Below are 26922 nucleotides of genomic sequence, written 5' to 3'. Positions count from 1 at the left end.
AGAGCATTTTGTATATTCTGGGCAACAGGGTGCTGTCATGGAGGAGTGAGGTTGTTTTATTTAGGCAAGTACAGACCGGGAACCACACAAAGCTACCTGCTGCTGTTTGCAACGTCATGTCGAAGTTATGTGTGTGTTTTTGCACACCTGAATGCTTCAGTGCCAGACGGACACATCTGTCAGCACAGCAGCTTTCTGCCAGACATCATTACGATATCAGACACAACACGATGAAGAGGATAATGGATCTCCTGTTCTGCTTTACTTCACAGTGCTCGGATCTTATTTTTAACCCACGGTCTTTGTGGTAATGCCAAAGTATATTCTGAAAAGGATCTGTGATGACTTTCTTTAAGAGGAAACCTTCGGACTGATTGAAACACTGAATGTGAATAAAATGCCTTGACAAGAAAACTCTACAAAATGTAAAATGATTTTAATCCCAGCTTAGCTTCAACTTCCTAATAGCACTTCAGGCTTGATCCAGACTTCCTGACCTCACAGTGGGGTCGACACCACAGATGTTTCACATCACCTTACTGGTTGGTAGAAACTGAGCTGAGGCGTGATCAGCGGAGTTTCAGTCAAAGCAAGAATGTCAAATAAAAAACTGAATCTTTGTTTAAAGATAAAAACAACTGTTAATCTGACAGAAGAAAAATGACCTGTAAAGTGTCCTTCCTCTTTATGTAACTGAAGCTGGTGCAAGTACACCAGGAATTATATTTATTATTAGTTATTAGTCAAGGTAAAATAAAAAATCTGTTCTGCTTCGGTTAAAAGTTTTTGGGAAACTTCACGTCTCAGTGTTTCTGTATCTGGAGTTTTGCAGCAGGAAGGCACATTAAACAAACACATTTTCCAAACTGGTTTGCACAGTTACTTCTCGGGCAGCCAAGTCCAACTCACTTGAACTGAGGGACTTTCTCGATACTGAGGCTTGAATCCATTTGGCATGGAGATTTCACACTTTTTATCCATGGTCCTCACATTTCCTCCTAAAAACACACATGCTTGAGTGTGACCTTTACGTACTGTACATAGACGAGGTTAGACAAGCAGCTTAGAGGTTTCAATCCTGGCCTGCATGAGGAAACAGTCAAATAATGCTGTCTCTCAGATGACTTCAGAGATTTGTCAGGTTAAATCTCTGTCATCAAAACTAAATTCCTCAATAAAGACTTTCAACTGCTTGAAAGGCCACTCATTTGCATCGAAAGCTAAAAAGACAATATGACACTAACCAGTTTCACATTTTGTGATATTGAATTATCATGTTCCTATTTAGTCATTATTATTCATCTTTTCCGAGGCTGTGCCAGAGGATGACTGAGTGAGTGTTGCTTCCAAAATGTCACTTTGGAGCACTGATGTCGAGTCCAAAGGCCAGAAATATGCCAGAAAAAAAACAAACTGGCATCAACGTCGACCTTGCCTCTCTCAGTTTGAACACGTGGCACCCAGCTGTGCGGTGGCTCGAGTTTCTCCATCATTGCTTTTATATTCTTTAACAGAATATATAATACACATGTTTTATGTGTATGTACAGCATCAAAGATTGATGTACAGATGCAACCAGCCTCGCTGGTTTGCATCTTTTGAACAGGGAGATGTCTCCATCGCTCATTTGTCCTGTAAACCTCTGATTAAGTTAAGACATCTGACTGAAGACAAAAGAAGCAGCTTGTTGTAATTACTGCAAAATCGGAGACATGGGCACTGATTGAGCGGTCTGCAGAAAGGATAGAATAATACTAATAATGACAGAGTGCAGCGTGCAGATGTTTGCAGCACTGAGCGTATCGCGAATCCTCAAGTTTGTCGGGGGAAAAAAAAGTGAACTTTTCAGTGCCACCACCTGTCGGTGCCTTTCGCTTCATCCTCACTAACGTTTTGATTTCAGGGCTGAGATCTGTCAAGAAGAAAATTGAAATATCATTTATCATTTTTATTTTATCATCGCAGCCTTCTTTGAACTTATCACCTTATTTAATTAAATACTCCTTTTTGTATGACAAAGGCCAAGATTTTATGACTATATCATAAAGACAAAATGACCTCTGCTGAATGAGGTAAGGACAACCTCCTGGGGCAATTTTAGGCCACCTAAGGGTTATAGTTAGGGGTCTGATATTGACTGATGGTAGACACTCAATGGATCACTCACACTCACACTGGGTTGGTGCACAGTCCCAAAGACGTTTGTGTTAATTACAATGCTCACAAACCTGCAGAGACAGAGGAAATACAGGGACTGCTAAGTCTGCTTAGGCTGAGCATCTTTAGTTGATTCCAGATGTTTTTCAAGCCTTCAAGTTTCAGGTTTTGTTTGTCTTGGGCAGAAGCCAATGAGAGCTAAGCATCTAACTGTGCCAGAAATAAACGAACAAAAACTGGGTGGGCATCAGAGCTTCTCGTGTTAATTCAGTCACAAGCAGAAAATATCTAAGAGGAACGTGTCATAGAGAACAAAAGTAAAATGAAAAGACAATTTAATTCACGAGCTGGGTAAGAAGTCACATCATGTATCACAAAAGTCACGCAACACCACTTTGAGTTTATTCTTCCTGCAGAGCTCACTGTGTGGAACAAGGTGCCAAAATGTTCAGTCAGCACCTTGGGTTCGGTTCTTGTCTGGTTAGTGTCATTTCCAGAACCTGAGTTGCAAACTGATGCTTTCTGCCACTAAAACATCATAATGTGAGCTTTGAGAATCTTAATATCAGTCTTACTAAACATTTGAATCGATAATTCAGATCCATCAGTCGTTTGCATATCAGGGAACATTTCAAAGCAGCTGTGACAGATAAAAGTAACACAAATACAATACAAAAGAGACCATGAACGTGATGCTCTTAATGAATGCCAGAACAATACTACTACTACTAGTTATAATAATAATGATAATAATACTAATAATAATAAGAAGAACAACAACATATCAGACTGATCTTGAGCTCGGCATAATAAATTTTACACACACTATGGGGGAAGCACTGTCCCTGAAATCTTACTTGGATATTTGCCAGTCTTGTTCTCTATAGGAGCATGAGTGATATCAGACTTCAAGCTGAAAGTTGGTTCTTTATTGTTTCCTTGCCACAGGCAGTGAATTACACTTTATGGATGTAAACATTTAAACTTTTCCTGGACCTTATGATTTCGTCTCTGTATTTGGCACCCTTTCAGTCCTTTAAGCAGCTCTCAGTGTGATGCACATTTCCTTTCCCATAATTTGCATTTAGTATTTTGTGATCCTTTAGCACAGGTATCCACATGCCTGTGCATATGAACCTGCATACTTTACATACATGTGCAAGTATTCATGCAAGCTCGTGTGCTATTTTGCATCTTTGGCTTAAGAACAAAAATAAAATCATGGGAAATACCAAGAGGCAAACCCCCTGTTCAGGGTCCTGCATCGTGTGCGGACTGCTGAGCCAAAGTTTAATTTCTTGCCCCTGTTATGAGAGGGTCTGGTAGGCTCCGCGGGGTTTGACAATATTTGACAATATACACATGGATCAGCTGCTAATCCATGAGCTGGTTGTTTGGACTGGCAGAAGTCAGTGCACAGGTACAAACCTCTCAGCCAGGAAAAGACTGTAACATTCAGTCCTTTGAATTCTTCAGCATTCATAAACACTTGAAAAGAAACAGAAGGTATGCAGTGGTTTTGTGTAAGAAGTAAAACACTGTATTTAGTTTGAGCGCACTCTTGGGCATTGTCTCTGAACATTCTACCCTTGGCGGGCACAACGTTCGGAGATTATAAAAATGTACTGAGGCCAACATTAAAGCCAGAGTAAACTCCCAGCCTAATTTGGGGCCGTTGAAGCCCCAGTGTCTCCAGTTTTATGTCACGAAAGGCAGAATAAAATTACACTTGAGAGTTTAAAAACAAAATACACTTTCCATCAACCATCCCTGATGAAACTCTGACGTCCACCCTGGACATGTTGCTTTGTCAGAGACCTTCTGACCTCCCGACTGAGCACAGGTGAGCACAGAGCGAAGAACGGCGAGCGTCAAGTTAGTGATTATGATGACACCTGAGCTCCAGAAGGTAGCCTGACTTTATCCTTGTGTTGACGCACAGGTTGCAGTTTGACGGAGAAATTAACCCTTTCATGTTATTTGCCAAAACATTAGAGATTTGTGACTTTTTGAAGATTGTCTTTGTAGATTTTTAAGCTTTTTACCAAACAGCTGTTTGACAGCTGATGGCTTGTTTCATTCCAAAATATTTGGGATAGGAAATGTAAACGAGGGTTACATAGTGGCATGAAGATTGTGTTCAAGGATTAGTAAAATGAATAAAATAAATGAAAAAATAAATTTTTTAAAAATTCCCAAATATTTTAGTAAAGTGTTGTGCCCTTGCTACCAGAACAGTTGATCTGCTCTTAGCTACTGACTGTCCAAATCTGCTGATCTCTGTTGGAGACACCAACACCATTCTTCCAAATTCTTTTACTTCATTTGTTTCATTCTAAAGTCAGCTGGCCTGAAATCCGGTGAGTGCCCAGGGTACAAGTCCAAACATTTCTTCCTAATCTAATCATTTAGTGGACTGGGGCATCATTATCCCAGGAGAGAAAGGTGATATGAGTTATTACTTTGCATTGATTTGCAGTGACCAGTCTCACTATAAGGAAAAATGGACAGGAACAGAAAAGTAGGGCTCAAACTGTAAGGGTCAGGGTTGTAGTTTTTCTTTCAAATTACCACCCATCTGCACATTTTCAACCAGCTCAGGCTGTTTCTGTTGTTATACAGGCTGTTAGGTTTTATTTAGTGTCCTCAGTGCTCGAAGACAAAGGCTGTGGTGTTGTCTTGTGATTTCAAAGTGCTGCTTTTGTAGCCCAGATGAAAAATATCATACTTATTCTCTTTATATTAACTGTCCACATCAACAAGCGTCGTATTTCCTATCACCATTGAATGCACCTCTCAGTTCACCCCACGTGAGGGCACCTAGCTCAGCAACCAATCAGAGCCTACCCAGGCCGCATTGACCCTGTCAGCCAGGAAGTGAGGTGGAGGTGCATGGTGTCCCGGGTTTTTCTTATCTCAGCAAGAGGAGTGGAGGCATCTGCTACTCAAACCGAGAAATCCACGGACAAAAGAGAGGAAAACTCAGGATTGAGAGGAAGGAAAACCAGCCTACTTACCTGCTGGAAGTCCGGAGTCGAGTGGCTGGATGAAGGAGAGAGGCAACGTCGGTAAGACGAGTGTTATTCTGATGGAAAAAACTTGTAGAGACTTACCGTCGCGATCATGCTAATGCTAGCTCGGTGTCTCACAGGCTAACCACTCACCTTTCATCCGGAGAGCTGCTGCAATTCCAACGCCAGTGTGTGTTGGGCTTTTGTGAAACAGAGCAACGGTGAGCAACATGTTCTTAGCTGCTCTAAAGCTAAATTTTGTCAGTTCACTGTGAGTTTAAAGTAATCTAGAGGGTAATTTTTAGTGCATTTCTCTCTCACGAATAGGCCTATAGCGTGGAGAAATTAAGCACACTGCTTTAATGCCTCTGAACTGAACTCATATGTATATTTTGTTGCTTATTTGCACATAGTTCTGAATTTGTTATGGTGTATTGTATTTTGAGTGTCAATGGTTACTTACCATAAGTATTGTTTAATTAATGTTTACATGAATAGAGAAATATTTGAGCAACTTAGATGTTTAGTTCTCATATTTGATATGCTTGAAAATTGAATGTTGTACAACAGAACTGTGAGATTTGATAAGATTTAAGATGTTGATGCAATGAATATGAGGTGATGCAATATTTTGATTTTGTATTTTAACCTTAACAATGCATCTGAAACAGACTGATTAGAATGTACATTTTATGACCTGGATTATAGGTCAGGTTTTTTGGAGAGGACGGAAAAGTCCAAGGACCAGGACGATATTCTGGTTGTGATAGATGGCGAGCCAACCACTTTGAGGACGATCTACCCCAAAGAAGATACACACCACACACTCATACATTCCAGTTACATTCACAAGGACCTTTGAAGTTGGCTATCGCCAGCTTAACTCTAAATTCTTAAAGGGCCCCAACGAGTACTTTTATTTTGTTGAGTGTGCACACTATTTATTTTATTTTATACTTTATCTGTACAAATTGGACAAATACCTGTTATACTTTGTAACAATACAAGAGTGGCTACTCAAAAGTTAACATTGTGTCCAGGTCATTATTGCTGCTCAATACTTTGGCTCCATACGAATTTGGTGTCTTCTGATTCTGGCCAGGGTCTTATTACGAGCCCAAGTAATTATTGCGCTGTAATTCACCTTTATACCTTAAAGTTGGTTACAGAAGTGGCGAGCCAGCCAGGAGCCAATTGATTTGAGCATCAATATTGAGGCAATGACCAGCATGGATTTCATACAAAAGTCTGGTGTCAAAATACCTAATGCGGTTGTTGTCGCTGGGATAACACAGGTATCTGAGAAAGATGAACAGGTCATTGACTTTCTGAAACAGTATGGTAAAATCACAAGAGTCCTTTTTGTTGATGATTCACTGTCCAACTTCTACCAAAACCTGATCGTAGAATACTCTAGCAGTTCAGCCTTAGAAGGTTTAGAACCTCGTTTACCATACACATACACAGCACAAGCTGATCCCAGCGTTGTCTATGAAATTAAAACACTCAGTAGCATGTACACTACCACGGTTGGGAGTAATGTTACAAAAACCTACTTGGCGGAACTCAAGGAACTAGCCAAGCTGAGTGGCAAAGACTACGGTGAGGTGCTGAAGGAGATGATGTGTCAGATTGGGGAGGATGTTGAAGCCATGCGACCTACCACTGAAGAACCTTCTCCCACGTATGTCGAGACCACTGTTGTATCTCCGCCCGCTTCTAAAGAGCGACAGTGTCACACCTCACATTCAGATGTTACACCAAGTGATACTGGTGCCACTGATGATGTTCCCCTCACTAATGGAAGGAGAGCAGCGTCCCTCTCAGTAAGTGACTTGAACCCACCTGACATTCAGAAGGTTGTGGTAGAGCATATCGTACGAAGGCAAGATGTTGTCCCACACATCCAGTCCCAGGTGAGACTCCGTTCCTTCTCCGGTAAGGTTCCCAGACCTAACAATGAAACTGATTATGACACATGGCGCACACAAATTGAACTGCTCCAAAATGATCCCAGCATGTCCCCCCTGCAAATATCCAGAAAGATCCATGAGAGCCTGCTCCCACCAGCAGCTGATATAGTTAAGAGTTTGCGGCCTGAGTCACCACCTGTGACTTATTTGCAGCTTCTAGATTCAGCCTTTGGCACTGTAGAAGATGGTGAGGAACTTTTCGCTCAATTCCTGAACACCCTTCAAGATCCAGGTGAGAAGTCATCCACTTACCTTCACCGGCTACAGCTAGCATTAAACAGAGCCACGAAGAGGGGGGGAGTCGCATGTGAAGAAGTGGACAAACATCTACTTAAACAGTTCTGCAGGGGATGTTGGGACAACGACCTACTCAGCGCCCTGCAACTTGAGCAAAAGAAGAGCAGCCCACCCCAATTCTCAGACCTGTTGTTAATGATTCGCTCTGAGGAAGATCGACAGCAAGCAAAAACTAACCGTATGAGAAAACACATTGGCACCACAAAGCAGAGAACTCAGTTACAGTTCCAGGGTGCACATGTTTGTGAACCAGAGGAGAAACATGGGAGTAGCATTGCTGCTATTGAGGATCTGCGAAAGCAGGTGGCGAGTCTGCAAAGTCAACTAACTACATTCATGTCACAGAAAAAAACAAAGTTTGCAAACAGCAAGGACCCTGCAGGGAAGCCGCAGAGTAAGATGTCAAAGCCACATGGTGTAGATGGACGTATGCAAAGACAGACTTCAAAGAGGCAAAGGGGCAGACCCAAGCCCTGGTATTGTTTCAACTGCGGTGAAGATGGACATATCGCTCCATGCTGTGTTGACCCCGCTAACCCCAACCTAGTAGCAGAAAAAAAGAAGCAGTTGGAGGAGAAACAACGCCAGTGGGAAGCGCGAGATTGTACAGATTCACCTTTAAACATCTAACAGTTCCTGTTGTGGGACAAACAGGAGCTGAGGAGAGTCAACAACGTCCCTCAGACGTAAACAATGGTGACAAAATCACAGCTGAGGTTAACAAAGTAAGTACCCCAGCAAAGACTGTCAAAGCACAAACATGTTCTGGCTTAAACCATTCAGAGCAGAACCAATCTTTCCAACTCCCTAAACAGTTGATTGGTACCAGAAGTACAGCTCAAGTGACTGTGAGAGGTGAAGAAGTCAACTGTCTTCTTGACTCAGGCTCCCAAGTTACCACTGTTCCTGAGTCATTTTACCAGCAGCACCTTTCAGAGCAAAAGATCAAGCCACTACATGACCTCTTAGAAGTGGAAGGTGCTAATGGCCAGCTAGTGCCTTACTTTGGCTATATAGAAATGACCATAACTTTTCCAAAGGACTTTATAGGTGTTCCAGTAGATGTAAACACACTTGCTTTAATCGTCCCTGACACTTCACAATCCCTCATGCTCATAGGCACAAACACCCTAGATGTACTGTTCGACATCTACTCAGAGACTGACTTAGCCAATCGTCAACCCCTCCCACATGGCTACAAAGTAGTCTTCAAAATCATTGAGTTGAGACGGAAGCAGACAAGTGACACCCATCAGGGGGTAGTGAAGCTACTTGGCAAGATGCCTCAAGTCATTCCAGCTGGTTCAACTGTAGTGGTGGAGGGAGTCGCCCTTGGCGAGGGCCTTCAGGATGAAAAATCAGTTGTAATTGAGTACCCATCATCGTCCCCCTTGCCCGGTGGCCTGCTACTTAAAGCCGGTCTGGTGGACTTTCCCCAGCGGCGGCCCCACAAGTTGCCAGTTGTTATAAGCAACGAGTCTGACCACGACATTGTCATCCCTGCCAAGTGTACTATTGCAGAGGTTAGTGCTTATCAGACCATCCTATTAAAGGAACACAACAAGACCAAACAGTCAGAACTATCCCAGAGAACTCCAGACACTCCGTCTTTCCAAGAGCCCACCATAACCTTCAATTTTGGTGACTCCCCAGTTCCATTGGAATGGAAACAGCGCATCACTCAGCAGCTCAGCGGCATGCCTGAGGTGTTTGCACAGCACGACCTGGATTTTGGCCGGACGGACCAGGTGCGACATCATATAAAACTTTCGGATGGCACGCCTTTCAAACTACGTGCCCGGCCAATCCACCCACGGGACATTGAGGCTGTCCGGAAGCACATTCAGGAACTCCTTGATGCAGGAGTTATTAGAGAGTCAGAGTCCCCATTTGCGTCACCCATAGTGGTAGTCCGGAAAAAGAACGGCCAAGTCCGGTTGTGCATCGATTATAGGCGTCTAAACCTTCAGACTATAAAAGATGCGTACAGCCTTCCGAAGCTAGAGGACACATTCTCAGCCCTCAATGGTTCACAGTGGTTCTCTGTTCTTGATCTAAAATCAGGGTACTACCAGATCGAGGTCGAAGAAGCAGACAAACCGAAGACGGCCTTTGTGTGCCCTCTCGGCTTCTGGGAGTTCAACAGAATGCCTCAGGGTGTAACGAACGCCCCCAGCACGTTCCAGCGGTTAATGGAGCGGTGCATGGGGGATATGCATTTGAAGGATGCATTGGTCTTTCTTGATGACGTGATAGTATTCTCCCGAACCCTTGAGGAACACGAAGAAAGACTCATGAAAGTGCTCACTCGTCTAAAAGAGTTTGGGTTAAAGCTGTCACCAGAGAAATGTGTCTTCTTCCAGACTTCAGTCCGTTATCTGGGACATGTGGTCTCCAGAAATGGAGTTCGGACTGACCCTGAGAAGATTTCGGCCCTTAAAACATGGCCTGTCCCACAGACCCTGCGAGAGTTAAAGTCGTTCCTTGGTTTTGCTGGGTATTATAGAAGGTTCGTTAAGGGGTATTCCAGCATTGTGAAACCTCTCCACAACTTAACTTCGGGGTACCCACCTAGCCACAAGAAATCAAAAGTAAACGCAAGACAAAGTGCACATCAGTACCATGACCCAAAAGACCCTTTCGGAGGTCGCTGGACGCCAGCTTGCCAGGAAGCCTTCGAGTCAGTCATCCAAAGTCTCACCACTGCCCCTGTACTTGCCTTCGCTGACCCCCAGAAACCCTATATACTGCACACCGACGCCAGTACCACCGGGCTTGGTGCTGTATTGTATCAGGAGCAAGAGGGACAACTTAGAGTCATAGGCTATGCAAGTAGAGGGCTGTCACGGAGCGAAAATCGCTATCCAGCGCACAAGTTGGAGTTTCTGGCGCTCAAGTGGTCAGTTACAGAAAAGTTCAGCGACTATCTCTACGGCAACCACTTCACTGTTGTAACGGATAGTAATCCGCTGACTTACATTCTGACTTCAGCAAAACTTGACGCAACTAGCTATAGGTGGCTAGCAGCACTGTCCACATTCTCTTTCAAACTCCTCTATCGTCCAGGGAAGCAGAATGGAGATGCGGATGGATTATCACGCAGACCACACGGAGGGCTAGCGGACGACCTGAAATCACAAAAAGAGATTGAACGCATACAACAGTTCACTCAAGATCACCTTTGTGATCCAGACAACATCAATGCTGTAAATCAGTCTGTGGTGAAAGCAATCTGTGAGAGGCAGTTCACCTACAGCGTCAGTCCTGACAATGAAAGAGAGGCAGATGCAGATTGTGTTGCCTTGGTGGAGGTGCTTGCTGTGTCTCCTAGTGCTGTACCTGATAGCTATGGGCAAGAGGAACAGTTTGGAGGTCTGCCAACCATTCCCCATCTAACTGAGGCAGAGCTGGCAGACGAGCAAAGAGCCGATCAGTGTATAAAGCATGTTATTTCTCAGATCGAATATGGGGACACACCACCTCCAACCGTGCGCACACAGTTCCCTGAGCTTCCACTGCTCCTCCGAGAGCTTAACCGTCTTGAGCTCCGCAACAATGTCTTGTACCGGCGACGCCAAGAGAGGTCCCAGAAAACCTACCAGCTTGTACTTCCAGCTGAGCTTCGCAACACAGTTCTCACCAGCCTGCATGACCATATGGGTCACATGGGAGTCGACCGTACACTGGACCTTGTAAGGTCAAGATTTTATTGGCCAAGGATGGCTTTGGACGTGGAAAGGAAAGTGAAGACGTGTGGCAGGTGCGTGCGGAGGAAGGCACGGCCTGAAAGAGCGGCCCCCTTGGTCAACATTAATACGACACGACCTCTTGAACTCTTGTGCATGGACTTCTTGTCCCTGGAAGCTGACAGGAGTGGAACCAAAGATATATTGGTGATCACGGACCACTTCACTAAATTTGCAGTTGCTATCCCAACACCTAATCAAAAGGCCCGCACAGTGGCAAGGTGTCTGTGGGAGAACTTTATGGTACACTATGGCATCCCAGAAAAATTGCATAGTGACCAGGGTCCAGATTTCGAGTCCCGCACAATCAAGGAGCTCTGTCAGGTGGCTGGTATCCACAAGGTGAGGACAACCCCATACCATCCTAGGGGCAATCCTGTGGAACGATTTAATCGTACCTTGCTTGATATGTTGGGAACTCTCCGTGATCAAGATAAGTCCTGTTGGCGTGACCATGTAAGACCCCTGGTCCACGCTTATAACTGCACCAGGAATGAAGTGACTGGTTTCTCCCCGTACGAACTGATGTTCCGACGCCAACCTCGGTTGCCAGTTGACCTTGCATTCAACCTGCCAGTGCAAGAGGAACAACACTCATCTCACTCTGAATATGTGCAAAAACTCAAGTCACGTCTCAAAGAAAGCTACAAGTTAGCTATGGACAAGGCTGCAAAGATGGCTCACAAGAACAAAATGAGGTTTGACAGACATGTAACTGCATCAGACTTGGAAGCTGGAGATCGGGTATTGGTCAGGAATGTCCGTATCCGGGGCAAACATAAGATTTCAGACAAGTGGGAACACACTGTGCATGTAGTGGTGAGAAGGGCAGGCAACCTCCCAGTATATACAGTTAAGCCTGAAAACAAAGATGGTCCCCTAAGAACACTACACCGGGATCTGTTGCTACCATGTGGCTACCTACCTGTGGAGGAAAGCAGTGAGCATGTACAGAAGCCAGTGTCACGCAGGCCAAGAACCCGTGCAAATCCAGCGCTAGAGGAAGAGAACTCCTCAGACGAAGAAGATGATTTGCTCATTCCTGTTTGGTTGAGTTCCCCTGTCCACACAGTGAGTGAGAGTCCTGTAAATGTTCCTGATATTGACAACCCACCTGTTTTTGACAGCCAATCTGATTTTGGCAACATACCTGATATGCCTAACAGTACTACAGATGATACTGAGTACTTATCTACCAATGGAGTCACACCGACCGAACAAGTGGATGAAATAACCTTAACTGAAACTGACTCACCTGTTGATGACCCAGACGTCCAAGAAAGGCAACTTCCATTTCAGGAGGCTGGCACCAGAGGTGCGAATTCTGAGGAGAGAGTGGAGGAGATAGTCCCAGTGGATACAAGGGAAAACATGGATACAAATGATTCTGTAAGGAGATCTGAGAGAAACCGTCGTCCGCCACGACGGCTTGACTATACGGAGCTAGGCAATCCTCTGATCACTGCAGCAAAATCATTCTTGCAAGGACTGTCTTCAGCTTGGGCCGATGTCATCAGTGATGGTGAAGAGCCTGCTTCGCCCTCTTCCTTGACCCGTCAAATAATCATCATTTAACTGTCTACCATGCACAGGGACGTGCATGAGTTCAGGAGGGGGGGGTGTAGCCCAGATGAAAAATATCATACTTATTCTCTTTATATTAACTGTCCACATCAACAAGCGTCGTATTTCCTATGACCATTGAATGCACCTCTCAGTTCACCCCACGTGAGGGCACTTAGCTCAGCAACCAATCAGAGCCTACCCAGGCCGCATTGACCCTGTCAGCCAGGAAGTGAGGTGGAGGTGCATGGTGTCCCGGGTTTTTCTTATCTCAGCAAGAGGAGTGGAGGCATCTGCTACTCAAACCGAGAAATCCACGGACAAAAGAGAGGAAAACTCAGGATTGAGAGGAAGGAAAACCAGCCTACTTACCTGCTGGAAGTCCGGAGTCGAGTGGCTGGATGAAGGAGAGAGGCAACGTCGGTAAGACGAGTGTTATTCTGATGGAAAAAACTTGTAGAGACTTACCGTCGCGATCATGCTAATGCTAGCTCGGTGTCTCACAGGCTAACCACTCACCTTTCATCCGGAGAGCTGCTGCAATTCCAACGCCAGTGTGTGTTGGGCTTTTGTGAAACAGAGCAACGGTGAGCAACATGTTCTTAGCTGCTCTAAAGCTAAATTTTGTCAGTTCACTGTGAGTTTAAAGTAATCTAGAGGGTAATTTTTAGTGCATTTCTCTCTCACGAATAGGCCTATAGCGTGGAGAAATTAAGCACACTGCTTTAATGCCTCTGAACTGAACTCATATGTATATTTTGTTGCTTATTTGCACATAGTTCTGAATTTGTTATGGTGTATTGTATTTTGAGTGTCAATGGTTACTTACCATAAGTATTGTTTAATTAATGTTTACATGAATAGAGAAATATTTGAGCAACTTAGATGTTTAGTTCTCATATTTGATATGCTTGAAAATTGAATGTTGTACAACAGAACTGTGAGATTTGATAAGATTTAAGATGTTGATGCAATGAATATGAGGTGATGCAATATTTTGATTTTGTATTTTAACCTTAAACAATGCATCTGAAACAGACTGATTAGAATGTACATTTTATGACCTGGATTATAGGTCAGGTTTTTTGGAGAGGACGGAAAAGTCCAAGGACCAAGACGATATTCTGGTTGTGATAGATGGCGAGCCAACCACTTTGAGGACGATCTACCCCAAAGAAGATACACACCACACACTCATACATTCCAGTTACATTCACAAGGACCTTTGAAGTTGGCTATCGCCAGCTTAACTCTAAATTCTTAAAGGGCCCCAACGAGTACTTTTATTTTGTTGAGTGTGCACACTATTTATTTTATTTTATACTTTATCTGTACAAATTGGACAAATACCTGTTATACTTTGTAACAATACAAGAGTGGCTACTCAAAAGTTAACATTGTGTCCAGGTCATTATTGCTGCTCAATACTTTGGCTCCATACGAATTTGGTGTCTTCTGATTCTGGCCAGGGTCTTATTACGAGCCCAAGTAATTATTGCGCTGTAATTCACCTTTATACCTTAAAGTTGGTTACACTTTCTCCAGCAATCCCTAATAAGGCTCAGATGTCTGGCTGTGATAGACAAATACAAAACACGCAGCACAGATTAAGACCAACGGGAAGGTGGAGATAGAGGAGACAGAAAAATGGCAAGAAAAACGGTAGACAGTTTGGTAAGTGGAAAAAAAGACAGCGGCAGCCAGAAAAGTAGAGAAAGAGTAGGGACAACATGTTGACAGAAAGGTGCTTTAAAAATTCTCGGAGGTCCTCACGCTAACAAAGACTCTACCCAAACTATATTTGTTTAAGATGATGGAGGTAGCATGTACCCAGTAATTCAGTATGCTAAATATTTCATGGAAAAGGCAGCTCCTCGCCTCACCTCAGTCATAAGTAGTACCCTGTGACAGTAATGAGCATGCACACTGCTGAACAAGAGGAAATGAGTAGATTGAGTGTTGGTCAGGACACCCGAAACCACAAGTACTATTTCATAATGACGATTTCAACTGATGTAGAAACAGGAAGAACGCTGGTGTTTCTCAGAATGTGCTCACACTTTATGACAAACCTCAGTAATTCTTGTTTCATAGAGAAGATGTTCAGCCAACTTCCATTTATATTTTCCTTTTAACTGCACACTGCTCGAAATGATTACAACGGTTAGCTCTAGCTTGTGGTGTGTAAATGTAAAAGAAAACTTGCAACTGCAAGTAGCCACCCCGTCCCTTAACCTTTAAGATCTACCTGAGGATGTGGGTTTTCATTCAGCAACACCAAGAGGGTCATACTGTAATGCTGCACCAAATCCTGTTCTTACCAGGATTACACATAAATGTGCCCAGCTGTACTTCAGCTGGCTGGCCTGTGGCATGCTAAATTAGACTTGGTGTCAGGCTTCTTTGACACGTACTGTACATGTGACAACATTTTTATTATCACAAATATAAATTCATCATGCAAGAATGAGCATAAAGTATGATTTAAATTTGTTATGCTTGTAAATTCTTTTGAGAAGATCGGCTCTGTAAGCCATTGTAAGCACTGCGTGTGGTTCAAGCCAACAAACCTAAAGACCAAACCAGGAATGTTATCTTTGAGAACAGAGGGGTCACTGGTCTGCTGCTACCTAGACTGGTTATTCCACTTTATGTCTTTGGTGTTTCAAAAGTTTAAATGAGTTCAAATCACAAATAACTCTTTAAAACACCCGATAATGTGTTTGTCCTTCATCGCCTGCACCATGAAATGAGTCTGTTTGACAAACCATAATTTTTTTGCCAGTGTTTCAATTCAATATTTGTATATTAAAATAATTAATGAATTTTTATTCACTTTGTAGGCACCTTTATCAAGCCTACAAAGCTTTCTTTGTAAATGACTCTTCTATAATAGAAAGCCTGGTTTAGACTTGTGCAGGAAATTTAGGAGTATGAAAACACAACACAGCCCTGGTTTTAGAAATGAAAGATCCACAATCCAGTTCTGCAGGTAGACCTATTCAAAAAGTTAAATACCCCAGCCTGCTTCGATTTTTAAAGTTCCTGGCAGGCTCAAACTATACCTCGGGCTAATGTGAAATAATGTCCTTTTGTATTTTTTAAAATTACTTCTTCCTTCTGTGAGGTCCTTACCATCAAGGTTTCTGAAAACATTTTATTAGCTGCTTCACAAAGATATCTGGGGATTGAATGTGCTAACAGTCTGAAGAACACCTAAACCAGGCATTGTTACCCAAACTCAGCTAAAGACCAGATTATACCAGCTTTCATTAAATCCACAGTTTTACTTGACTCATCAGTCATTTGAAAAAGAATTAATTTTCAATGAAAAGGGTTTTACCGCACAGTCCTTAGCATGTACAGCTGTAAGACTTATTTCCTCAGCAGCCCTCAGGTATGTTAGCTGGAGGCTACAAGAGGTCGTTTTGTGTTCATGGTTGGATTTCTGTGTGGCTCAAACTCAGCTTCACAGACTAAATCGTCCCATCTTACCCGTCTATGGTGATTTTTCATTTTTATGGGCCAATGATTTTTTATTTTTTTTGGTAACGGTATAAACAATGAAAGGTGGTGGATTGGCCAGATGCTGGCCGGTGTGTAAAAATAACTCAGTTGTTTGGTGGTGGCTATCGCGGAGCTTCCACAGATTCAGTAACATTAGCAAGTGGTGGAGGACAGCAGGAGGATGAGAGAAAGGGGAGGCAGGAGGAGGAGAGACCCGAGGCGGCCGCCGGTCCGAGTGTCAGGTGAACTGAACTTCAGGTAAGAAGTAATGACCTGCAGTCTATCTGGGTCAGATATAAACCAAGTTTAGGTGGAGTTTATTTTCGTTGTGCTGACTTTTTACAGTCAGTTACAATAACTCTTACTGCGTACTAGCTAGCATGACGGAGTTTCTATACAGCTGGGTGGGTGCTATGATGTTACTGATAGTGAACTTTATTTTATTCATAAGGTTAGTTATTAGAGTTGCCAACCGTCCTGTAAAAACTGGAATCGTCCGGTATTCAGAGAAAATATTACGCGTTTTGTATTGAGCTGAAAAGGAACACAGTTTGTCCCGGACTTCAGCTAGGATGGAAAAAGACACAAAGCTGGAGTTATTCTGTCTTTACGCTGCACAGCTGCCTCTTCTTCGCTCATTCTTTGCCCTCCCTCTCCTGTTTCTACTTCAATGAACATGATCATGAAACTGATCAATGATCAGCTGATCGGCTTTTCTCTCTCGTTTGTTTATTGCCCACTTTGCGCCAGAAAGAGGAAACCAGCGGATGTCGCGTTAAACAACAGCTGCACATTTAAGCTTGATCAGCTGTTGTTAGAATTTATTTAATATTGGTGTCTTATACAGCACTCCTCTACTCAGAGCACTTTATATGGCTTGCCTCATTCACACGAAAACATCTTCTATGTATTCCCTAACTACGTGCTATCTATCTGTCTGTCTACCTATCTATCATTCAAACTCCAGTGCAGGAAACCTGGGGTTATTACTAGGGATGGGTACCGGTTCTGACATAAACGGTAGTAACCAGACCGAAAAGCAGCGCACATTTCGGTGCTTTATTTCGGTGCTTTTTTTTCCTGAGCTGTGATACACTTTAGATTCTAGCCAATCATTTTACGTTTCCGAGGATAGTAGGCGGGGCCAGGTACGTACGTTCTGTTAGAGCAGAGCTACAGATTAAAAATGTCCAAGGCGAAGCGGTCAAAAGTCTGGCTGTACTTCATAGCAAAATATGCAAACTCAGCAGCAACAAGTGCTTTAAGTTGATACTGTGATACTGTCAAAGGAGGTAACACCTCAAATCCGATGAAACACCTGGCGACGCATAGCGGTTTTTTTTAAAAGCCCAGAAATGCGCCGTATTTGATAGCTTGCTGCGAGACCTCACACCGAGCACATCTACTGCGGGTGGGTTGCCTGTTATGCAACATCCCCCAAAAACACGAAGAGGAGAGTCCTGGCCCCTAGCCCTGCCAGTGTAGCAGAAATGATGACGGATGATGGTGGCAGCAGCCGTTCTTCTCTGCGTGAGTAGCTAATTTACGTTGAGTAGGCTAACCACGTTATTACATTAATGCATGTAAGGTGAACTAGCAAACATCATCATAGCTACATGCGGCTGTCCTCTTGTTTGATGGCAGATACTCCCTTCACCCTGGCTAAAAAGGCTAAAATGACCAAAGAAAAAGTGGAAAACAGTTAAACATGAGAGGTTTAGGACAAAGTTTGTGTTTTTTCCATTGTTTAAGCACTGCTTCCATCCAAGAGTGATACCATATATGCCCCATAGCTGCAGAAAAGGCTAACATTGTTATATTTTTACAAAAAACAGCTGAACATGAGAGGTTTTTGGACCAATTTTGTGTTCTCCATTCTTTAAGCACCGGTTTGAGCACCGTTTGAGCACCGGCACCGTTTCAAAAGTACCGATTTGGCACCGGTATCGGATAAAACCTAAACGATACCCATCCCTAGTTATTACCCAAAGATATTTGGCATGCAGACTCGAGCAGACAGGGATCGAACCACTAACCTTCCAATTAGAGGGTGATCTGAGCTACAGCCACCTCCAAGTGAACAGCTCTCTGAACTGAGAAAGAGTGAACAGGTATGGCTTATTTATAAGGGTTCCCAGGAGAAAGCCTCTTCTGTAAAAGAAAGTACTTTGCTTGGAGAGCACTAACTGTGAAGCATGGTGGTAGAAGGGTGACAGTTTGATCTTGATTTGCAGCAACAGGCACTTTGCAGTCATTGAATCCACTGTGAACTTACCTACATAGCAATGTATTCTAGAGTCAGTGTGAGGCCTAAAGTTTGGACTAAAGCTTGGCCTAAAACAGACAGTGATCCCAAGCACAGCAGCAAATCTCCAACAGAATGTCTGAAAAAGAAAAGTACTGAGGTAATGCAATGACCCAAGGTCTGCAATGATCCAAAGTCCAGACCGCAACCTGACTCTAATGCTGTGGTGGGTCCTTAAGAGTGCTGTGCATGAATGAAAGCCCGGCAACTTCAAAGACCTGAAGCAAGTCGACAATATGCAAAGAAAGGTGAAACCATCGTGATGCTGCTCACTGGGGTTTCGTATTTTGAACCTACAGTTTATTCCAGTATTATTCTCATTGGTGTTTTGGTCCCAGAAAAGATCACATTTGGCGGTGTTTTACTATAACCAGACCAGCCGTTTTAAAACACAAAGCAATCCTGTGTTGGAAGATGGTGACGTTGGAAAGTTACTTTTAGTTCCAGTTTCATCAACATTGAAGAGTGAGAGAAGTATAAATGCACTTTTGACATTTTTAGCCTGAATTAGACATATTCTTTTTAAATTTGACCTCTATCATGTTTGAAGTGTGAGGCGGCCTTCCACAGCTATCTGTTCGTAGGACCTTCAACACAGGAATTTGCTGAAAGAGCAAGGGTATGATTATATACAGGTCACAGGGTGCCGTGACACTGACACTGTAAAACTTCATCATCCAAGAGCTAGAAAGCGACAACAGAGGGAGTCCTTACACGCTACGTGACCTCTGATTGCTTTTTGAATAATAAAATGTCACGATGAGCTCGACTGTGGAAACCAGAGAGCAGAGCGCCTAGCTGCAGATCTCATTATACAGCCTCACAGTCCTGATGTTGTTTCTGCTTTCAATTAAAATATGAATAATGTGAACATTAAAATATTGAGGTTGCAGTGCTTTCATGTCATGAAAAATAACGTGTAGTGCTGTGGATTTTTCCTTCATGAAAATGAATAAATTCATAATTTATTGACATCTCAAACACTGTTTAAATATTCCTAATCGATTTTTGATACTTGATTTGCAGAAGCTGTGACGGTATTAAAAATGAGCAGTATTTATGTAAGAGATACAGAAAAAGGTCATTATTTTTTATTTAACCACTTTTGTTTATTATTTTTGTAAGCTTGATAACTCTTTTCTACCTTTTATTAATTTCAGGGCTCCAAAATTAACAAGTTGCCATGGTAGTCCACAAACCTGTTTATTAACTCACTGGCTAATAAAATCAAACTGAGTCCTGAAAGGGGAATAAAAATTAATCAGCGTCTGGAGAAATACTTAGATCTCAAAGAATAACATATTCCTTAATTTGCTTAGTGATGCATTGTCTTTTAAGAGGATCATGTAAATTATACCATGTAAACAGAGTCCTTACATCCCACCCATCTAGTAACAAACATCTAATTGGACAGATATAAAAACGGGTTTACCTTCGCTGTGCTGGATCAACATTAGAGCCGTGAAGAGGAGACAAATGTAGGTGAGGTCCATCCTGTTGATCTCCTCAGCATCCAGGTGAGAAATCAAAGGAGCAAAAGCACCTTGGCTCCTCGTAAAGTTCCTCGCAGCAGCTGGAGGAGCTGAAGCAGCAGAGCAGAGGCTCCTGCTGAATCAAAACCTAACCTAAGTGTTTCCAGTGAGCACCTAAGAAGACGAAGAATGGGCTCCGAGGGTTTGTTTCAAATGTCCAGTCAGGTAACGCGCTGTGTACAGCTGCCTCCCAGGTGCAGCACTGAGAGGAGTGTGGTGCTGGGTTTAATCCCAAGGCTGCTGCGGTTTCCAGACGGAGGGAGGATAATGTGACGATCTGTTATGAGCTGCATCAAAACAGATGGAGAGAAGTGACTGCGAGAGGAGGTTGAGGATACAACGGGGAGGCTGGCTCTGCACTGAGACACCTTCACAGCTTGAATGTCATTAATCACAGCCTCCTCCTCCTGTGGTTCAGCCATGTCATGCTCTCATGCTTGCCGCGTCCCTCACTAGTCTCTTTCATCTTCTCGCCTCTTTTTTTCTTTGTGTAAGCTGAATTGTGACGCTCGCCTCCCTGGGATCTCCTCACAGAGTGCTCTACATGTGTGGAACAGCCCAGCTTGCTATTTTAGGCACACACGTCTTTATCTGTGTGGGGCAACACGTGCATACATGTATAGTTGTCATCCTGCCCCTTTTGCAATATTCCTTCACCCTCACTGAATTATTATCCCACCAGCAGCTGGAGTAAAACCTGCCTGGAGACACTGAGTGAAAACTGTAGACCTGAACTTTTAAGTGTTTAAGTCTTGGTTGAAAAAGAGCTAATCTGCCACAATGACAGTTCATCTGATGGCAATAAAATATTACAGACACAGGGGTTCATTTCCTTGTTTGCTGTAGCTGTCCTCTGTTCTCTATGTAGTGAAGAGTTAACATATTTGCCAGTTTCTGAGGCGTCTGTCACACAGAAGCATTTAAAAGTTTTAGGCTGCAGACACGATGACAGCCTGTTAGTCAGTGCCCACTCAGCTAATGATGCACAAAGTCACAGACTATAAAAAAGACAGATGTAGCCACGGTGACCTGCAGCGATCATTTGAAACCAGGAACACAAAAGGAAACTGTTCACTGAGGTCATAAATTAAGCGAGTAGTGGGGTGAATTCTCAACTCTGGCTTCCACCCCCTGAACTTTTTTTAAACCAGATGCCGAACATGACTGAGAAACAACATGTCACACTCTATGTTGTTACTCATCAATCAGAGGGCAAGCCTGACCCAGAGAGCGTCCTGCTTTCCCCTCATTTTAATTAGCATGGGAACTTTAAACTCGTTTTTTATTCCTCACACAGTCCAGAGACAATCAGTGGGGTAAGGTCAACCAATGATTCAAAATTGTCCATAGGTGTGAATGTGAGTGTGACCAGCTGTCTGTCTGTTTTTTTTACCCTGATAAGGATTAGCAGAAGAGAATGGATGGATAGATTCAAACTAGCAACTTTAAACTTATCAGGAAAATGTTTATTGAGTTCTTAGATCTACTGAGCAGTAAGGCCATTTTCTCACACCTCACCCACTGTAGGCCCTCAGAAACAAAGCTTACGGTACTTGCACATTAGCTTAATTTCCCCAGAAGGACACGTGTGATGAAAGAAGCAGGATTAAAAATCTTACTGCAGAGTCTGCTAAGCAGCAACCAGACAAGCATGTTCTGATCCAGACCCGGGCAGGGTCCTGCTTTGTGCTACTAGGATACTCGAGCTCCATTATTCATAGGGGGCATAGCAGGGGTACCAAGCGGCTCTGCATATCTGTGTGAGCAGATTATTATGGTGTATGATCTTCCTAAAACAACAAGGGACTTGTGTCTCCTCCAGTTTCAGGTTATGGCGGGCTCATTCAGGGCCAAAGAAGGGAGAGCCACACAACAACAGTTTGTCAGCAAATTTACTAGGAAATAAAAACTACATGCTATCAGGATGTGACTTCAGTTACAGATGACTATAACACAATCAAACCAAAGTAGGAATAAAACAAAGCTGGGTGCCTGAGACATCGTGAGAGAAAACCTGCCTATACAGGCTGCCCAGCAGGTGAAGTCTTCCCTTCATTACACGGGAGGACCCTTTAATTAAGACCACCACCCAATACTGACAAGGCTGTCTGTCTCTCACATGTAAACCACTATCAGTATGAGCCACTCCATAGTAGTGCTAAAAATGTTTAATTCTCAGGTGTTTCACTTCCTGGTGAAATAAAGATTATATCAAACTCCATTATTCCCCTGAAATGTGTTCAGAATTTGTAAATTGATAAGTTATGGCACGCTACTCTCCCCCAATTAGCTGCCTGAATAACTTAAAATTATTGGTACTGATATCAGCAATAGTGGCCCTGTATTTACTTGGTATTGGATCAATACTAAAATTTGTAGTGTGGCACAGCACTACTGTGAATGAGGGTAAGTGTGAATGTTGAATGTTTTTGTTGAAATGTCCAGGCAAATATATGCATGTTAAATGACAAGATATACGTGTTCAAACAGCGTCAATTAACAATTCAGGTTTTTTATTTCTATATGATAATTCTTCAATATTAAACAGTACGAACAAGTAGTCTGATGTCCTGTAATCATTCTGAAGCTGTAATTTGAAATACAATAACACATTAAGGTTTTGTACAAAGTATCGGTATTGGAGCAGTATTGTTGATACCACCCTGAATTTTACTTGGTATCAGATTGGAAAGGAAATCAGTGGTACTTGGTACATCACTATACATCACGTCTTCCTCGGTGACTGCTTTGAATATATTATCTCCCCCTGCTGGTACCACAACTGAAACATGTCTATTTGAAGCTTTGGAGAGGCAAAGTGTGAAACTGACACCATGGACTGGTGTTTCTATTACATGCTTTGCTGTGATTTTATAAAAATGGCTTGTAATATCTTTCATACCGATCGTTCTTTTAAAAACATAATTATGTACATTTTATTTGGGGTAACACTCGTCGAGCAGGAGACCCAAAAAAAAGATCTTGGCTTGGAAGAAATTGTGATTTTGCACCAGAACTGAACCTTAGCGTCCTCTGTGAGAAGCTTGTGATATCCTTCACCACCTAAGCAGACATCATCCGTCTTTTTAACTGCTAGCTACGTTTTTGTGAAACATAATTCAGAATCAGGTTTAGCTGTATGGAAACAATTCACGGGAGATCAGGCCAAACTGCTTCAAATATAAGAAATGCTCCAAATTCATGTTGAAATTAAAAACATAAGTGACTAAAAATGGTAAAAATATATGTAACTCAGCAGCATGTCATGTGACCGTCTTCCTCCATATGTCCAGATAAATGAGACACAAACAATGCAATAATGTTCCATAATAATAATGTCTTTTGTGGTTTTGATAGACACTTTTCCCTGAAGGTCTTCTTCGCTCACAAGAAATGAATTTTTCAACTTTGTTCAAATCCCAGATCGCTGCTTTGCTTTCAAAGCCCATGGACACATTCATCTTTTTCCAAAGGACAGCTAAAAACACTGGAAATACCGAAATTTGTGGAGAGGCTTCTTGCATGAAGAAGACTTCAAACTTTGGCCATCTTATGTGCAGATTCATACATCATGATCCCCAACACTGGGAGGCTGTGGCTGTGCTCACCAGCATCCAGGTGCAAATGTGGGAGTCCTGCAATGGTGTATTAAACTGTAGCAGGAGATCCTGAAAGAGGACACTGAGATAAATAAAATGTGTATAATATTTCTGTCCTCCATCTATTACTTTAATCCCAAATGAGCACTGTTTTCAGCTTCCCTACTACTGGCAGATAATATTTTCTGCGTATTTGCTTTGGAATGAATTGCTGGGGAGTTGCCTGCAGTCGATTCTGAGGTCACTTGGATCAAATCAGTGAAAACTGAACAGGAAAACAACAGAGCTACAAAAGGTGGGCCCCAGTTTTTCTCTGTCTTCATATCTATCCTCTCTTGGGTCGGGTATGGAGGAAGCTGTCTCGCTGTCTTTCTGTGAGTTTAACCAAAAAGCAGTAAAGCATCTTCATAAGGAGATTAACGAGGACAATCCGAACATCTGCGAGCCAGATCATTTACTGTGTGCCACAAAGATGCTTTTGGTCGGGTTTCCCCAAAACTGCTGATAAAAGGAGCAAGCAAATCGCAAGCTCTGTGCAGAGGAAGTGAACACTTCACCACCATGGAAGAAAGAACGGATACGGGCAGCGTTTCACATAATGAGCACTGTGGGAAGCGGGAACATTCAGCTTGTAGCCTGCACGGCCACAGTGTCTTCAAACATGTAATTAAACTAAAATCTTTAAGCAAAAGACAAGATGGCACTGAAGCCTCTTTAGAATTTATTTGTACTCTATTTGCAGTCTACTGATGGTAGTTGAACACAGACAAACAGTCCCAGTACATCTGTACTCCACACAGAACTGCAGAGCAGATAGAAACTGAAAGCACATGCAAGCTCACAGTCACAGACTAGTATGATCATAAGAGAACATCCAGAGTCTGTTAGTCAGTATGTGTTGGGTTTACAACAAACATACAGTAACAATGTGCTTCATTACATCTCTGAGCACAAATTTGTGGGCTTCCCTCTATAAACTACACAGTGATATGAAATGATAAGTTAACAGTGAACACACATGATGGATTTTAATGATGTTAGCGTAGCAGAACCACATCCATGTATTTTTCCCAGCTTATACAATATTATTATTATTATTATTATTATTATTATTATTATTATTATTATTATTATTATTATTCATGCACCTCAAAGATCTTGGGATGTGCATTAACTGGATTTCTCCAAAATTTTCATTACAGTGTTTGTACTAGGATATTACAGTAATTTACAATAAAATCGTGGTCTTGTCATATAAACCCCAAACAAAACCTGATTCTTCTAGAAAATAGAAGCTTTGGTTGTTTACTACTAAAGAGTCCAACAGTCCACTGAGATCCAGTTTGTTCTTTTGGCTGTGAATGACTCTGTGCTTTAGCACTCGTTTCCATGCTTGCATCAGCTTTTCTGGCAATTATGAAACATTACTGTACATCTGAAACCTTTAATAAGAGTCTAAAGTTGAAAAACTAAGTTTGCAGACTTTAGCAAAGCAAAGATTGTGATTGTGTATCACTGTGCAAACATATGCAGCCTTTTGTTTTGCAGTGGGCAGAACTACAGTATCCACTCTAAGCCACATTTGTACCGTGCCAGGAACAAATGGTGACATCCTTGTTTTTTATTGACATTATTCAACTGTCTCTGTGTAAAATGCTCCGATGAGTGTCAGTAGGAGAGGGGAAATGGTTCTAGCACTTCATGTTGTGAGAAGTCAATAACCTTGACTTGCCTGCTTTGGAGCTTTTATTCAGTAAAGCAGCTGCTTGATGGCCATCAAGTAATGAAGTGTAAGTTCAGTAATGTTGATCTGTTGATCTGTAATCACTCATCTCCCTGGTGTTAGTCTGCTTTTCTGTTGTCTATGTCACTATGACTTCCCCACACTGTCTCAATGATGATATCATTGCTGTAGTCCAATCATCTTCCTGCCTGTCTTCTTTGAGCCAATCAGCCTCGGCTTCGTGTGGTTTGACTCTGTGCTCTCGGTAATTCATGCAGCCCACGTTGTCCCGATCTCGAACTAACAGACACGTCAGTTAGATCTCCATCCAAGCCTCAATCTTCATCTTCACCACCACCAGCGTCCAGACTCCAGGAGGTCCTGTCCTAAATCCTGCCACCAGGATTCTGTTCGACCATGACGGGTCATCAGAGTCTGTTTGCCAAGTACATTAATTTCTCTGTTTGAATAAATCACGTTCAAGTGATCTCTGCTTATTGAACTGCTTGTTAGCCAATCTGGTCTTAGTTCATCATCATGTTTTAGAGACATGGATCATGTGGCTTCATCTGAGCTATAACTGGCAGAGCTGGTCAGACACAGAGCGAAGGATGAAGTCGTAAACGTTGGGAAACAGCAAGACGCCCTGTGGGGTCGACACATTCATACGCAGATATCTGTTTAGATATGGGTCAAAATGAGATGATTATTGTGATTGAAAAGTTTTATTATTATAGGAAAAACCCAGTTTATCCAGCACCAAGACCAGATAAACTATAAATCCATTCATCTTGGGCTTTAACAAAACTATTGCTGCTACTGGCCGTTCACCAATAGTTCCAATTATAACAACTCCTAAAACCACAAACTGACATTTACATGTTTCATGACACGAACTGTTTGTCAGGGTGCCGGGCAGATTGATTCTGAAGTTTTCGATATCATGGTTTTTTTCTTGCTGTTGTGAGATTTGTTTTTTTAGATTACAGTCAGGACCCCTATAGTTGAGAGAAGATTGTAAATCTCCATTTACACTTATTTAGATTTGGCATCAGTCTTCTTTGTGCAGATACTGCAAGGAGTGTAGGGCAGCGAGAGCATCGGCACACCCCAGTAGAGAGCTGGTAGATATGGAACTGAACAAGGATCGGAAAGTGGTTTCAGGGCGGCTTGTAGCATGCAGCATGTACACAGGGGACAGCAGCTTAAGCCGTGGGCTGTATATGAGGTTTGCCAATTAGATGCACGAAAACGCCTCTGCAGAGCCATCAGTTGATGTGCACTGGCATCAGCTGATCTGCTGGGATTTCAGCTGAGCTTGAGGTCCGTGTCCTCCCTGAAATAACACAGTGTTTGATTAGGTAGTGTGCCCACCCAGCCACACTGAGAACCTTATTCACAAAACTTTGTGAACTTTTGATTTTCAGTATGAGAATGTTAAGAATGTACAAGGCACACTTTTGCAAACAGTTTTCAGCTGTTGCTCTGTTTGTTTCTGCAAATGCTCGT

General features: G+C 42.7%; 1 protein-coding gene across 1 annotated transcript in view; it reads right to left on the bottom strand.

Annotated features, from left to right (window-relative positions):
- Nucleotides 1-20052, bottom strand: part of LOC146617647 (endothelin-2) — a 44489-nt gene extending 24437 nt beyond the window's left edge. The window contains exon 1 of the mRNA XM_085373178.1: nucleotides 19992-20052. Coding sequence (XP_085229304.1) covers nucleotides 19992-20052 — 61 coding nt within the window. The remainder of the gene's footprint in view (nucleotides 1-19991) is intronic.
- Between the last annotated feature and the right edge of the window lie 6870 nt (nucleotides 20053-26922).

The sequence above is a fragment of the Diplotaxodon limnothrissa genome, linkage group LG15 (genome assembly GCF_057381915.1).
Source record: "Diplotaxodon limnothrissa isolate DT_005_m linkage group LG15, D_limnothrissa_male_GT1.1, whole genome shotgun sequence".
Classification (NCBI taxonomy): Eukaryota; Metazoa; Chordata; class Actinopteri; order Cichliformes; family Cichlidae; genus Diplotaxodon; species Diplotaxodon limnothrissa.
This window is presented reverse-complemented; position numbering and strand designations above follow the sequence as displayed.